General features: G+C 44.9%; 1 protein-coding gene across 3 annotated transcripts in view; it reads right to left on the reverse strand.

Annotated features, from left to right (window-relative positions):
• Positions 1 to 135: 135 nt before the first annotated feature.
• Positions 136 to 12,992, reverse strand: part of LOC115106929 (striatin-interacting protein 1 homolog) — a 39,317-nt gene continuing 26,460 nt past the window's right edge. For 2 of the 3 annotated variants that reach the window (XM_029630147.2, XM_065008155.1), the window contains exons 9-22: positions 12,712 to 12,900; positions 12,264 to 12,314; positions 11,209 to 11,441; positions 10,394 to 10,459; positions 10,201 to 10,264; positions 9,680 to 9,751; positions 9,179 to 9,253; positions 8,913 to 9,010; positions 8,586 to 8,712; positions 6,860 to 6,960; positions 6,609 to 6,675; positions 6,315 to 6,419; positions 5,949 to 6,153; positions 136 to 3,324 (exon numbers count right to left, since the gene is read on the reverse strand). In XM_029630147.2, the coding sequence (XP_029486007.1) occupies positions 3,071 to 3,324; positions 5,949 to 6,153; positions 6,315 to 6,419; positions 6,609 to 6,675; positions 6,860 to 6,960; positions 8,586 to 8,712; positions 8,913 to 9,010; positions 9,179 to 9,253; positions 9,680 to 9,751; positions 10,201 to 10,264; positions 10,394 to 10,459; positions 11,209 to 11,441; positions 12,264 to 12,314; positions 12,712 to 12,900 (1,707 nt within the window). In that variant the 3' untranslated portion in view covers positions 136 to 3,070. The remainder of the gene's footprint in view (positions 3,325 to 5,948; positions 6,154 to 6,314; positions 6,420 to 6,608; positions 6,676 to 6,859; positions 6,961 to 8,585; positions 8,713 to 8,912; positions 9,011 to 9,178; positions 9,254 to 9,679; positions 9,752 to 10,200; positions 10,265 to 10,393; positions 10,460 to 11,208; positions 11,442 to 12,263; positions 12,315 to 12,711; positions 12,901 to 12,992) is intronic. The other variant, XM_029630148.2, reaches the window with a different exon arrangement.

Raw genomic sequence — 12,992 nt, forward strand, 5'->3', positions numbered from 1 at the left:
TCCTCATGTATTCTCACACTACCGGTTCTCCAGGGAAACTATGTGGAATGCACATAAGTCAGACAACACTATCCTGAATAGTGGATAAAGAGTCAAGAGTGTCGACTTCCTAAACATTATCCATAGAAAAATGTATACTAATTAAAACCATTGATCTCTTTATTTAGAAAATACAGTATAACGAAGGACAGAATTATCTTACAAGTTTCAACTCTGATGTCTTTCAACGGAATAATGCTGCTGTACAGGACAGTCATTGCACATACCCCTGAACAAAATCAATATTATTATTTTTACACTGTCCTATAATTATGAACAAAAAAAACACACAAATAGCAATATCCAAACACTGTAAAACACATCTAGGAACACATCCTCCAACTGCCAGAACTCATACATACATGTACTGTAGAGTATTTCCAGTGATTTTATGTAGAAAAAGAGATATTGCATTGTTTCGAATGAGAGGTGCTCTGAGTAAGGCATTCATTTATAATCAAAAACTGGCACTCATTACTTTGGCACAAGGTTAGGGTTTCTGAAACAAAGTCAGGAGTAACTGCAACAAGTCTAAAGAAATGATCAACATTGTGTTAGGTTACTGCATGTGCCAATCAAAGTATAGACTACTTTTCAATGCTTAGATTGTGATTGGATCATGTTATTGCTATTCCACCAGTTCCACTCGTACTTACATACTGTATAGGTAGTGAGGAGGAAGCCATAGTTGTTGATCTTTACAATTATTGTACATTCTGAACCTGAGAATCCTCAAGATAAGCAGTTATTTTTGAAAGCTTTTGCATTCAAGAAAACTCAGAAAGTCAAATGACTTTGTCTTCACCTGTGTGGGACAAACATGACATGTCTTTTGAGACATGGTGCTGACTCGATAGACATTTACCAAAACACCCTACGTATACCAAATCATGGGTGAGAGTACATTTTGAATTTGTGTTCTAAAAACGGAATTTCAACAAAAGTCACATTTCGAAATATTGTATAAAATTCCAGAATACAGTTTTAAATATGACATATTCAAACAGAAATATAAAACTGCAGCCATGCACACTTAGATTCCACAAAGAAGCACAACACAGTTACACAGTCATCGTTCAATACAAATATAATACAACCAAGTACATCTCGGCCGCCTACACAAATTCCCCGGAGAGAAACACTAAAGACTACACTAGATAATATGAAAAAGGATCATGTCTTATGTGCTTGTGTCATCAGAGAATGTTCCATAACCTTAAGAGAAAGTTACAGAACATTCGGAGAATACTGAATGGCCTTGACAGCCCACGGTAGTTCTGCTTTTACAATGAAAGAAATTGACTAGATAACAGATCTCGTAAAAAATCAGCACCGTTGTGTGACAACTACTGTGTATTCAGCGAGGGAGATCAGCCTTACGAGGACAGGTGTATCCCTTCAGCTGTTATTCAAGGTTAGCTGCTGTGGGGAGCTGGATTGAGGGCTAAACCAAGACAGCCATGACACCTTTGGGAGGACAGAGAGTGAAGCCCACAGGACTCGCCGGGTTCCCAGAGGGAGTCAGGGACACTGCCCTCGACTTATCCAGAGACAGCCTTCCCACGTTGGGCCGATGAACCCCCCTCAAGCCTCCCAATCCCTGGTCAAACCCTTCAGATCAGCCTCAAAAAGGTTTTCCTGTGTCCTTATCCGTTCCTTTCTCGCCACCTGGCCAAAGGATTCACAGACCTTTATAAACATAAATTAACTACCACGTATTACTTACAGGCGGGCCCGTGGGTCGAATTTGGCCCGCGGGTGATTTGATTTTTTCTCATTGTTGGACATGAAAAAAAAATGTTAAACATTTTTAAACACCAGGAAATCAGCTCCATGTGATTTTAATTGTGGAAATCTGTTCCCAAGTATTCCCACGCATAATAGAGAGACAGGATCGCATACAAATGTAAGCAAGTTTGGAAGTTATTATCTTTGTCAAATCCTATATGTGTTTGAGGTTTTTGCAGTCAATTTTATGTATACAAATGATTTGCAATTATGTTGTTTCGGCCCCTTGACCATCCGCTCAAGAAAAAAAACATCCCGCGTCTAGTTGATGATCAATGACTTATAGGAATATCTGTGTGATTACATAAATTAAAATACGATTAACCTAGAAAGGGGAAATGTGGTTCAATTCTCCCTTGAAGCTCAGTGCAGTCAAAAATGTGATTATCCTGTGGTTTATACACATTTCCACACTACGAGGTTGGAATAATACTGTGAAAATGATGATAATGCCCCTTTAAATGTAAGTGCTGTTTCTTCCTGTTTCTTTGGGATGGAGTTTTGGTCTGCCTAGCGACATCCGCAGGCGGGGGAAATGAGTTAATAGAACGATAAAAGAGTTCAAAACCTGTCTGCCAATAACAGCTACTTTTCCCCTCCCTACTCAGACCACTCCCAGACAGTCCAAGCAAAATTCTTGCTTGAGAAATTGCTCTTTGCTAAGAAGCTATTTTTGTATACGTTTAACTATTTTAATTGAAAACAATCAATCAATTGTTAGCCTGTTAATACGCAGTACTATCTTTCCAAAAATGCCCTTTTGTCTAGAAATATATAGATCAGCCACAATATCATCTGCACCTATGAGATTTACGAACTAAAACATAATGGCTGTGATCATGAATAAATACACATGCAAAACATTACAACATAAACTAAGAACAGTGTCAGTACTTCATTCATTTAAAGAAAGGACATGCCATGGTTTTAAAATGAATTATTCCACAAAGCACAGAAGCGAATCAAATTGAGTGAGAGAATAAAAATGAACTGGTGGTTTGGACATAGTGGTTGGATTGGATGTTGTGACTGACAGAATAGTGACAGTATTCCACATAGCTTGTACTGTAAGAGCCTGCTCCTGCCAAGTTGCCATGACATCGTTATTACTGTCTATACCGTTACTGTACAATTTCTGCATGGCTACAGGTGACTACAAACTGATGTTCTATTTCTGCCACATATTTACATGAAGATCACAGTAGTCGTAGGCTTGTGTCCCTGGTATGCGTGTCCTCCCCGCTCATTGGGCCTGTTGTAGTAGACCCTCCCATTGGATAGGCTGTGAAAACACCTCTCTCTCCAGCCACATTTCATAGCTGTAGTGGAAATCCTCCGGCAGCTCAACACGCTGGCCCAGAACGCTTTGCAGGCAGTTGTCCACCGGGGCGAACTCGCCGTTCTGGTTCTTGTCGTAGCGACGGCTGTTGAACTTCTCGATGCTCTCCCTCAGGGCGCACTCCTCCGCCTGGAAGTCCCACGGCCGCGCGTCGATATCTGGAGGATAAAAAGAACAACAGAGTTTTATTCTCAGGTCTATTAACTCGATGAACAGCACCACATAACCCTATCCACTGTCTCTGTCGATTTTCTGTTCGGGAAAATACGTTATACGGTTGTTAAAGGACAATAGACCTCAATAATCAATCAATACAGAGAAAACTGTGAATTCTGGGATTTAAATGACATCAGAGGGACATCCTGTCGGTCTGTATCGCCACCGGGGAAGGCCAACTGCACCATCCTCAACCGCAAGGCTCTCCAGAGGGTGGTGCAGTCTGTATAACGAATCACCGGGGGCCAACTACCTGCCCTCCATGACACCTACAGCGCCCGATGTCACAGGAAGGCCAAAAAGATTATCAAGGACATCAACCACCCGAGCCACGGCCTGTTCACACCACTACCATCCAGAAGGCGAGGTCAGTACAGGTGCATGAAAGCTGGGACCGAGAGACTGAAAAACAGCTTCTATCTCTAAACAGCAATAACTAACTTAAAGAAGCTCCTGCCTATATTTTATATTTATTTTGATTTAACTAGGCAAGTCAGTTAAGAACAAATTCTTATTTTCAATGACGGCCTAGGAACAGTGGGATAACTGCCTTGTTCAGGGACAGAACGACAGATTTTTACCTTGTCAGTTCAGGGATTCGATCTTGCAACCTTTCGGTTACTAGTCCAACGATCTAACCACTAGGCTACCTGCCGCCCCATTGAGACCCAATCCCTGGCAACTTTAAATGGATCACTAGACACTTTATACAATGCCACTTTAATAATGTTTACATATCTTACATTACTCATATCACATGTACAGTTGAAGTTGGAAGTTTACATACACCTTAGCCAAATACATTTAAACTCAGTTGTTCACAATTCCTGACATTTAATCCTAGTAAAAATTCCCTGTCTTAGGTCAGAAAAATAGTAGAGAGAATGATTTATTTCAGCTTTTATTTCTTTCATCACATTCCCAGTGGGCCAGAAGTTTACATACACTCAATTAGTATTTGGTAGCATTGCCTTTAAATTGTTAAACTTGGGTCAAAAGCACTCCCACAACATGATGCTGCCACACCCGTACTTCATGGTTGGGATGATGTCCTTCGGCTTGCAAGCCTCCCCCTTTTTCCTCCAAACATAACGACAGTCATTATGTCCAAACAGTTCTATTTTTGTTTCATCAGACCAGAGGACATTTCTCCAAAAAGTATGATCTTTGTTCCCATGTGCAGTTGCAAACCGTAGTCTGGCTTTTTTATGGTGGTTTTGAAGCAGTGGCTTCTTCCTTGCTGAGTGGCCTTTCAGGTTATGTCGATATAGGACTTGTTTAACTGTGGATATAGATACTTTTGTACCTGTTTCCTCCAGCATATTCACAAGGTCCTTTGCTGTTGTTCTGGGATTGATTTGCACTTTTCGCACCAAAGTACGTTCATCAATAGGAGACAGAACGCGTCTTCTTCCTGAGCGATATGACGGCTGCATGGTCCCATGGTGTTTATACTTGCGTACTATTGTTTGTACAGATGAACGTGGTACCTTCAGGCGTTTGGAAATTGCTCCCAAGGATGAACCAGACTTGTGGAGGTCTACACATTTTTTTCTGAGGTCTTGGCTGATTTATTTTGATTTTCCCATAATGTCAAGCAAGGAGGCACTGAGTTTGAAGGTAGGCCTTGAAATACATCCACAGGTACACCTCCAATTGACTCAAATTATGTCAATTAGCCTATCAGAAGCTTCTAAAGCCATGACATAATTGTTTTGAATTTTTCAAGCTGTTTAAAGGCACAGTCAACTTAGTGTATGTACACTTCTGACCCACTGGAATTGTGATACAGTGAATTATATGTGAAATAATCTGTCTGTAAACAATTGTTGGAAAAATTACTTGTGTCATACAGATGCCCTAGATGTCCTAACCAACTTGCCCAAACTATAGTTTGTTAACAAGAAATGTGTGGAGTGGTTGAAAAACAAGTTTTAATGACTCCAACCGTAAATACTGTATTTTATACCATCTATTGCACCTTGCCTGTGCCGCTCGGCCATCGCTCATCCATATACTTACATGTACATATTCTCATTCACCCCTTTAGATTTGTGTCTATTAGGTAGTTGTTGGGGAATTGTTAGATTACTTGTTAGATATTACTGCACTGTCGGAACTAAAAGCACAAGCATTTTGCTACACTCGCATTAACATCTGCTAACCAGGTGTACGTGACCAATAACATTTGATTCGAAGAACCAATGGAGCTCTCTCCTCTCTTTCCCTTTGTCCATCTGGTCCATTGAGAATAGAACCTGAGACATGTGATGACAGACAGTCGTCTCTTTTTCTCGGAGGGCCTCTCACCCCAAGCTGGTCCCTGGTTTGGTTGCTATGGCAACACATCCTTAGTTACCGGCCTTCATCTTACAGCAGTTGGCTGATTGGACTTTCCATTACGGAGATCAATAATCAAAGGCACATAGTGTGTACCTACCGCATTTCATTTCACATTCATCATCACATTCTGATTCGTTGCATAGCTTTCACATCTCCTACAGACCAGTGAATTAAGAGTTGACTTCGGGTATGCGTTCAAAAGTTTATTTCCTCTGCATCTTACCGTTGCCATAGGCCCAGTCGTCATTGAGCCTGTGTCGTACTTTCTGGTAGATGGCTGACATGGTCTTCATGTTGCTCTTCCTCCACTGGCGGCCCAGGTACTTGGTCTGGATCTTGAGCAGCTTGAGGACATACAGCTGCATCATGGCCTGTTTGACCTTCAGCGCCCTCTTCAGGATGGGAGCAGACTTGAACACCACCAGCATCTGAGAGAGGAGGTGGAAGAGAAGTACACAGTGGATCTCAAAAATGTCCCGTCACAAATCTTTGAATTCTAAACTGTCCTCTAGCCTGTACACCCTAGGCAAGTGGGTACTGAATAAGGGACATGTGATCATAAAGAGACGCAGGACCAGGTCTCTCTCACCATGGTCCTGGAGTGTTTCCACTTAGTCAGCTTGTTGAGGATCCTCAGCAGGTTGATGCAGGAGAAGAGATTACGCCAGCAGAACTGATTACTGTCTCCAGCTTCCTACAAATCACAGGCAACAACAGGGTTTGGAGAATTGAAAACGCCCACAAAGAATACATGTATAACGGCCTAGTGTTTAGGATGGGTAGCCGGACACAGCCAGTGTCTAATCACAGCCAACAGATTAACCAAACCCATTAACATTCGAACAGTCTGATGTAAACACATGGGTATGCGATCTGAACTCACCAAGCTCTCAGCCGTGAGCTCAGGCATCTCGTGGACCACACAGTGAGGGAAGTCCAGCACACATATACTACAATGAGAGCACAAACGAGAGTATTACAGCCCATCTTTGTGTCAACAGTGGTGTTACACCTATCATTGAGGTGAGAGAGACACATTTGTCAACCACACCCCCCCCGCCTTTATGTGGGTGCAGATGCGCCTCTGGCACTGCAGAATCTAAGTGGTAGTCAGTTGTAGTCAGTGAGTCCTACCTGTTTTTGGCACTGATGTAAGACATGATGTTCTGGTTGAAGAACTTGAGGATGAGTGGGATGCAGTTAGCAAACACCAGGTGTTGGGAGACAATCTCAAACTGGAGGGAGAGAGAGAGAGACAGGAAGTACAAGGTCACTGCAAAGTCACTGACTGTCTTTAGTGCACAGGAACCATGGAGGACCAGATAAAGCACTAAGGCCCACTAGCCCTTTAACTCCTAATAATAAAAATTCATATCCATTAAATAATAAAAGATTAATCCTCCAACCCCCTGTCTTTTTATATTTTATGAGCAGCCTGCAGAGTTCAGGAATAGACCGATTTCTCCTCTTTTCTACATTCTATGCAATCGTTTACGATCATCAAAAGACCGTTCAAGGCCACTTTTTGTTAGCACAGCTACTATTACTGCTGTGTGCCTATGAATTCAAAGCAGGAACAATGATGAGCATTCTGTCATGCGACTTTTGGTCTGTAAAAGACACTCTGAAATGACAACCCCTTTACACTCTCACGATGGGAATGACGGGGGGGTTCCAATCAGAGGATTTAGCCAATCTGCTCTTCCTGGAAGTACTCAGCTCTGCGGCACGGAGCCAGCAGGATAGGAGCCATAGGCAGACTCATTTAACCCTTTCACGGAGCTGGGTTCTGCCGTTGCAATAATGCATCTTTGTAACAAGCTTCATTTGGCAGTTGGTCGTGGGAAATAAGAGTGAAGGTAATCATTTTGGGCAGTAGATGGCGCTACTATAATTTTACATCCAGCTTTGTTCATCTTTCATCCTATTAAATGGGGAAGTAGCTCCTTTTTCATGTAGGATTTGACAGAACAGTCCTGACCTGCTGCCAGGTATAAGCACACTATTGTCAAAAGAGCAGATGCTCCATTTCTCTCTGAAGACGATTCACTACCTATCAATAGTGGTTGCGTGCCAAAAAGTCAACCTTGAACCAATCCCTTTTAAAAAAGGTACATGGTTTCGTGTGCTGAAGAGAGACACACTCTTGTCTCAGGGAGAAGCAGCAGTAGGACGACGATACATGAAGCTAATCGGCCCAAAATAGGAATTATAATCCTCCTTTACAAGAGCAGATTTTGGAAGGAGCTCAGCTTTGCATTTTGGAAAATGGATGGTGCGGCTATGTACCCATTTCTTGTCTGATGGTACTTCTCCAACCCTCCTCCTCCTCCTCCTGCCTCCCTCTATCCTGCCTCCCTCTCTGTGTGCAGGGGGATGTATGAACCTTTGACTGTGTGCCTATCATTCCAGTGCAGGATCTGTGTTGTCAGCTGCCAGGAGCCAAATGGGTGGGGGATGTGAGAGGAGATGAAGACAGGAAGAGAGAGAAATGTGGTGGTGAATGTGGAACGCAGGGAGATGAGAGAGAATGGAGGCTGACTTAGTGTGTGAGGGTGGGAAAGGTGTGTGTGGGGGGTAAACTGTTCGCCTGCTGTGGTGTAAAAAAAAAAAAGGTAATGCTTCCTATATTTTCAATGCATTTTTCTGCAAAAGTGGTTAAACTGCGTTTACCCTCCACTACCCCACTGGAAGAGATGAGAGCGAGAGAGCAGCGGCAGACCTGAGGGGGTGGTGGAGAGAAAGGGATGGAGAGCGAGAGATAGTGGCTGACCTGGGTTGTGAGGGGGGGGGGGGAACAGAGAAAGAGAGAGAGAGGTAGAGAGAAAGAAAGACCGGTAGGGGTGGTAGGTGGGCTTACTTGGTAGATGTGATTGAGTTTCAGGTGCTTGAGCAGCAGCAGCAGAAGTGCAGAGATGGCCTTGACAATGATCTCCTTGTGTCTGTTCACGTCAATACCCAGCTTCATGCTCTGGAGGACCGTGATTCTGCCATCACACACACACACACACACCTTTTATGTGATTCATAGCAGCAAATTCCCTTGACATGACAAATCTATAGTCATTGACTTTATCTATGAACAAATTATATTACATGTCCTCCTTATCGCCATCACTCAACTTAAGCATGAACGGCAAAGATGGCCGTGAGGGAACAAGGAGAGGCACAAGGCTATTACACTCACGGCATCTCCTCTGGCAGCACATCAGCCAGTATATTGATGGAGTCCGTCTTGGCCTTGGAGGTAGGTGCTGCAGCCAGCAGCAGCTTCAGAAGGGCAATCTGATCAATACAACATGGGTTTTTAGCTTTCAATCTCTCAGCTCGGAAACATGACAGGTCTAGACAGCAAATACTTAGTAACAATCTATGATTTTTGAGATGCAAAGTAAGAGATGATGCCATGTGAAGTGTCTTGGTAGAGCAGAATAGAACGGTAGATGTCCTCACCACATACTGAGACAGGTTAGGAAGCATTCCCAGATACAGGATCTCTGTTGGGGTCTCATCCACATCCTCTTCTCCCTGACACAACACAACACCACACGATATGAGTTACACACCGTCTCTAGTCATCTTGTTTCCATTCACAGAGCCCTGTTCCAACACGTAGAAAATGAAAGATCCTATTTCTATTTGACAAGGTTAGTCTCATTGGAGATTAAGAATCTATTTTAGAAGAGAGATAGAATTCAAATGTTATTACAAAACACATTCACAACATAAAACACAAAAAAAAGCCCTACAGTTTTAAAATGTAAAAATGTAGACATTGAGCAGACATGATGCTTTTGGGAGGTGTGGTGCAACTAGGGATCAAAACATTGACAGCCCCCCCCCCCCCCCCCCCCACTTCATTTTCCAGTATAGTTTTAGCCTAGCATTAAACACATTCAAATAGAGGAGTTCCTGTCATTTCATATAAAGTCAACAGTGAGAAGCGTCACTGACCAGGGTCATGGGGCACTGTTGAAGCTCCTCTTCCCTCTTGATCTGCATCTCAGCTATAGAGACATATTTGTGCTGGAGGGAAAAGAGAGCATGGTGTTGGATTGGGTGAGTTAGCCACCATACACAATACAATATAAAGCACTAGGAGAGCCAGCGCAAAGCACTTCATAACCACAATCCATTCTATTCCACTTCACACCTTTTCAATGAGACATCACCATGGCGATATACCATAGTATTCCGACATTATCTCGTCAGGCAGCATGCGGTGTGTAAACAGAAGCGGCTTTGAACGAGCGTTCATTAGTATTCACAGGTTGACACACAGAAGGGCATTCCTCAGTGTAACTGTGTTTCACAGTCAACGTCCAGGGATATTGACCAGCTAGGTCAAATAAACGGTCAATGCTTCGTCACCGGTGTAACACTCGATCCTGGTGGAGCGAGAGCGACGGAGGGATTGAGAGGAGAGGGAGAAAGGATAGAAGAGGAAGGACAAGAGAGATTTATCTCCCCTTTACCTGTTTGAGGGTCTTGACACTCTCGTGTATGGGCCTAGGAAGACCGACCAGTGTCTCTGTGTCACTAGAAAATAAAATAAAAACATTGCAGCCGAGAGAGAACAGTCACTGGCATTGCAATAACTAGGACCACACATGGCAGTATACTACGTGGAGCGAGCCTGTCAGACAACACAGTGAAAGCGACACTCACTTTCCCAGAGTGAAGCCGATGAACTTGTTCCTGCTGGTCTCCAGGAAGTGCTCGATGTCTTTCTCCCTGTGGAGACAGACCGATAGATTCGATAGAGGCCTGCTGCCCCTCACTAACCCCCCCCCCCCAGATTCACCTTCTCACTGATCACACTGCGAGACCTACTGTGTTTCCTAGTCTGGTTTCCCAGGCTTGTCGAGATACTATCTAAACAGACTGATCAAAGACGTTCGGCTGCTAACCAGATGATGCATCTCCTCTCCCACAGACATCCATCTTAAGAGTGTTTGCACACACACACTTTAGGGTGCCGTGGTGGCTGCTTAAAGCCTCATCAGTCACACTCGATGCTGCCTCTGTACACTGTGTGATATTGGGATCTGGAACTCCACCTCATGTGCTAAATTATTATTCACGTCGCCAAGTCCGCCCACGCACACACACACGAGAGATAGGCCACTGTCACTAATGTGTAGACAGAGGCCATCTTGCGAGGGGGAGCTGGCTGTTACTGTATGAGTGACTGAGGTGGGTTACTTTGAGTCCTCCTAAACAGAGGGGGCACTATCAGCAGCACGAGTGTGTAGAATAACACAACTAGAACTCAGTGTACATTTGATTTTGTATGCTATCACTTGAGTTTTCAGGCCTGAGGTAAGCAATAAAGTGATCGATCCACCCTGCCTTCTGATGGTGTTTGGGGAGCTTCCGCTATATTACACCTATCCAATCCCTTCAGATCTGCAAACACAGAAGGGTTAAGAGTTATGGCGAGGGGCGAGAGGTTTGTTTGGAACTGGGCCTTCCAGCCTTACCTGACTTTGGGGGCCCAGGGCAGACCCTTGGGGAGGGACGCTCTCTCAGTGGGGGGTCTGAGCGGGGGCGGTGGGGGTGGCGGCTGGATGATGACATCACGGTCCAGGGGGTCCACCTCGCCCTCGATGCCACTGTCGGCTTCCTCGCCATCCTCCTCCTCGTCGCGTGCGTCGTCGTTCTTAAAGGGGTCTCGCTCGTTGTACGTGTCTAGGCTGTCCTGCTTTACCAGGGGCTGGAAACCAGAACAACCAGCAGGGGGCATGAAAGAGGCCGTCCCCTCACACACACGCACAGGGTTAGGCCCTGGCTTCCCACTCCAACCCCAAGCAATACTCAAGACTTACCTACCATAAGGCTGCACTCCAAAACAAAAAAGTTACAGAAACTCCCAGTAAAAAACCTGAGGAACCTTTGGGCCCAACTCCATATTCAAGTGTTAAACATTCCACTTACAACCATAATGAGTCATACAAACACAAACCCCAATAATCTCAAACCACTTCCATAGTTTTAATGAATGACTGCGGCATCATCAATGCAACAAGCATCAGGCAAAGGGGGTTGCATTTAGTAGCAGCGGAGCGCCAGTGCAATGCAACGTATGGCGGTGTGGTGGTAGTAAGTAGTCATCAGGTAGACTGTGTGCTGGCGAGGAGAGCAACAGAGGTAACGGAAGCAGTGTGACCAGCATAGACCTACATGACTCATATCCCATGGAGAACAAGCCATTCAGCTGCGTGGTGGGAAAGAAGCTGCAGTGAACTGTTGTTCTACAGCGATACGCTGGCGGCCTAACAACCTGGTGGAGATGGAGACGAGAGGAAAGCTCCCGTCATGTCCGCAGGGACCTCGACCACAGCCAGCCCCGCCTCTGTACCCACCCATACAGTGCAGAGCGCAGTGAAGGAGGAGAAAAGGGGAAGGAGGAAGAGGAGGAGGAGGACAAGGAATAAGAGGAAGAGGAGAAAGAAGAGGAAAAGAAAGAGGTGGAGGAATAGAAGGTGCAAGAACCAGCCCGAGGCAGAGAAAATGCAGAGGGAAAGTGGGTAAAGACCTGCTTCTTGGGAAAGGGACTGTCTCCTTCCAAGCTATCAACAAAGGCACTCTGCAGGGACACAAGGAAGAGGAGGTTGAGAGCCTGGTGAAGTCAGAGCCCCAGTCTAAAAACAGCACAGTTGGGATTAGAGGAAGAAGTTAAAACAACAAACGTGTCAGGGGGAATGCAGTACACCGAGGGTGTGCACATAGCTCCTAGTCACATTCTCTACTGCTACAGTCAGGCTGAGCAATCCATGCTTGTTAGAGGGCGTGGCACGTGAGGCTGTGACTGCCCCGGTTTAGTTAGGCTCGCTGTTAGAACACATCAGGTGTGTATTCAGTCAAGTGAGTCTAGCGCACAGGTGTGTGTGTGTGTGTGTGTGTGTGTGTGTGTGTGTGTGTGTGTGTGTGTGTAAAGCTCCAGGAACAGTATGTGCATGATATAATGGCTGTATAATACGTACCCTGCGGCTGCGGCGTCCTCTCTTGGCCTGCTGTTGCTGTTCGATGAGCTCCATTGCCGAGGCTGGAGGAGAGGCTGCTCTCATGCTCCGGATCACCTTGATGCTGTCCTCAGGCAGGGGGGGCAGGCTCAGCCTCTCTCTCCCTCGAACCTTCATCTCCTGGAGCTCCTCGAAGCCCCCCATGGTGAACTGTGACACGCAGAGAGACAGACGGACACAGAAAGCCACAGAGATGTACATGAACACGCGGACAGAGCTCTGTGCAGCTATTGGCAAACGAA

The sequence above is a fragment of the Oncorhynchus nerka genome, linkage group LG23 (assembly GCF_034236695.1).
Source record: "Oncorhynchus nerka isolate Pitt River linkage group LG23, Oner_Uvic_2.0, whole genome shotgun sequence".
NCBI lineage: Eukaryota > Metazoa > Chordata > Actinopteri > Salmoniformes > Salmonidae > Oncorhynchus > Oncorhynchus nerka.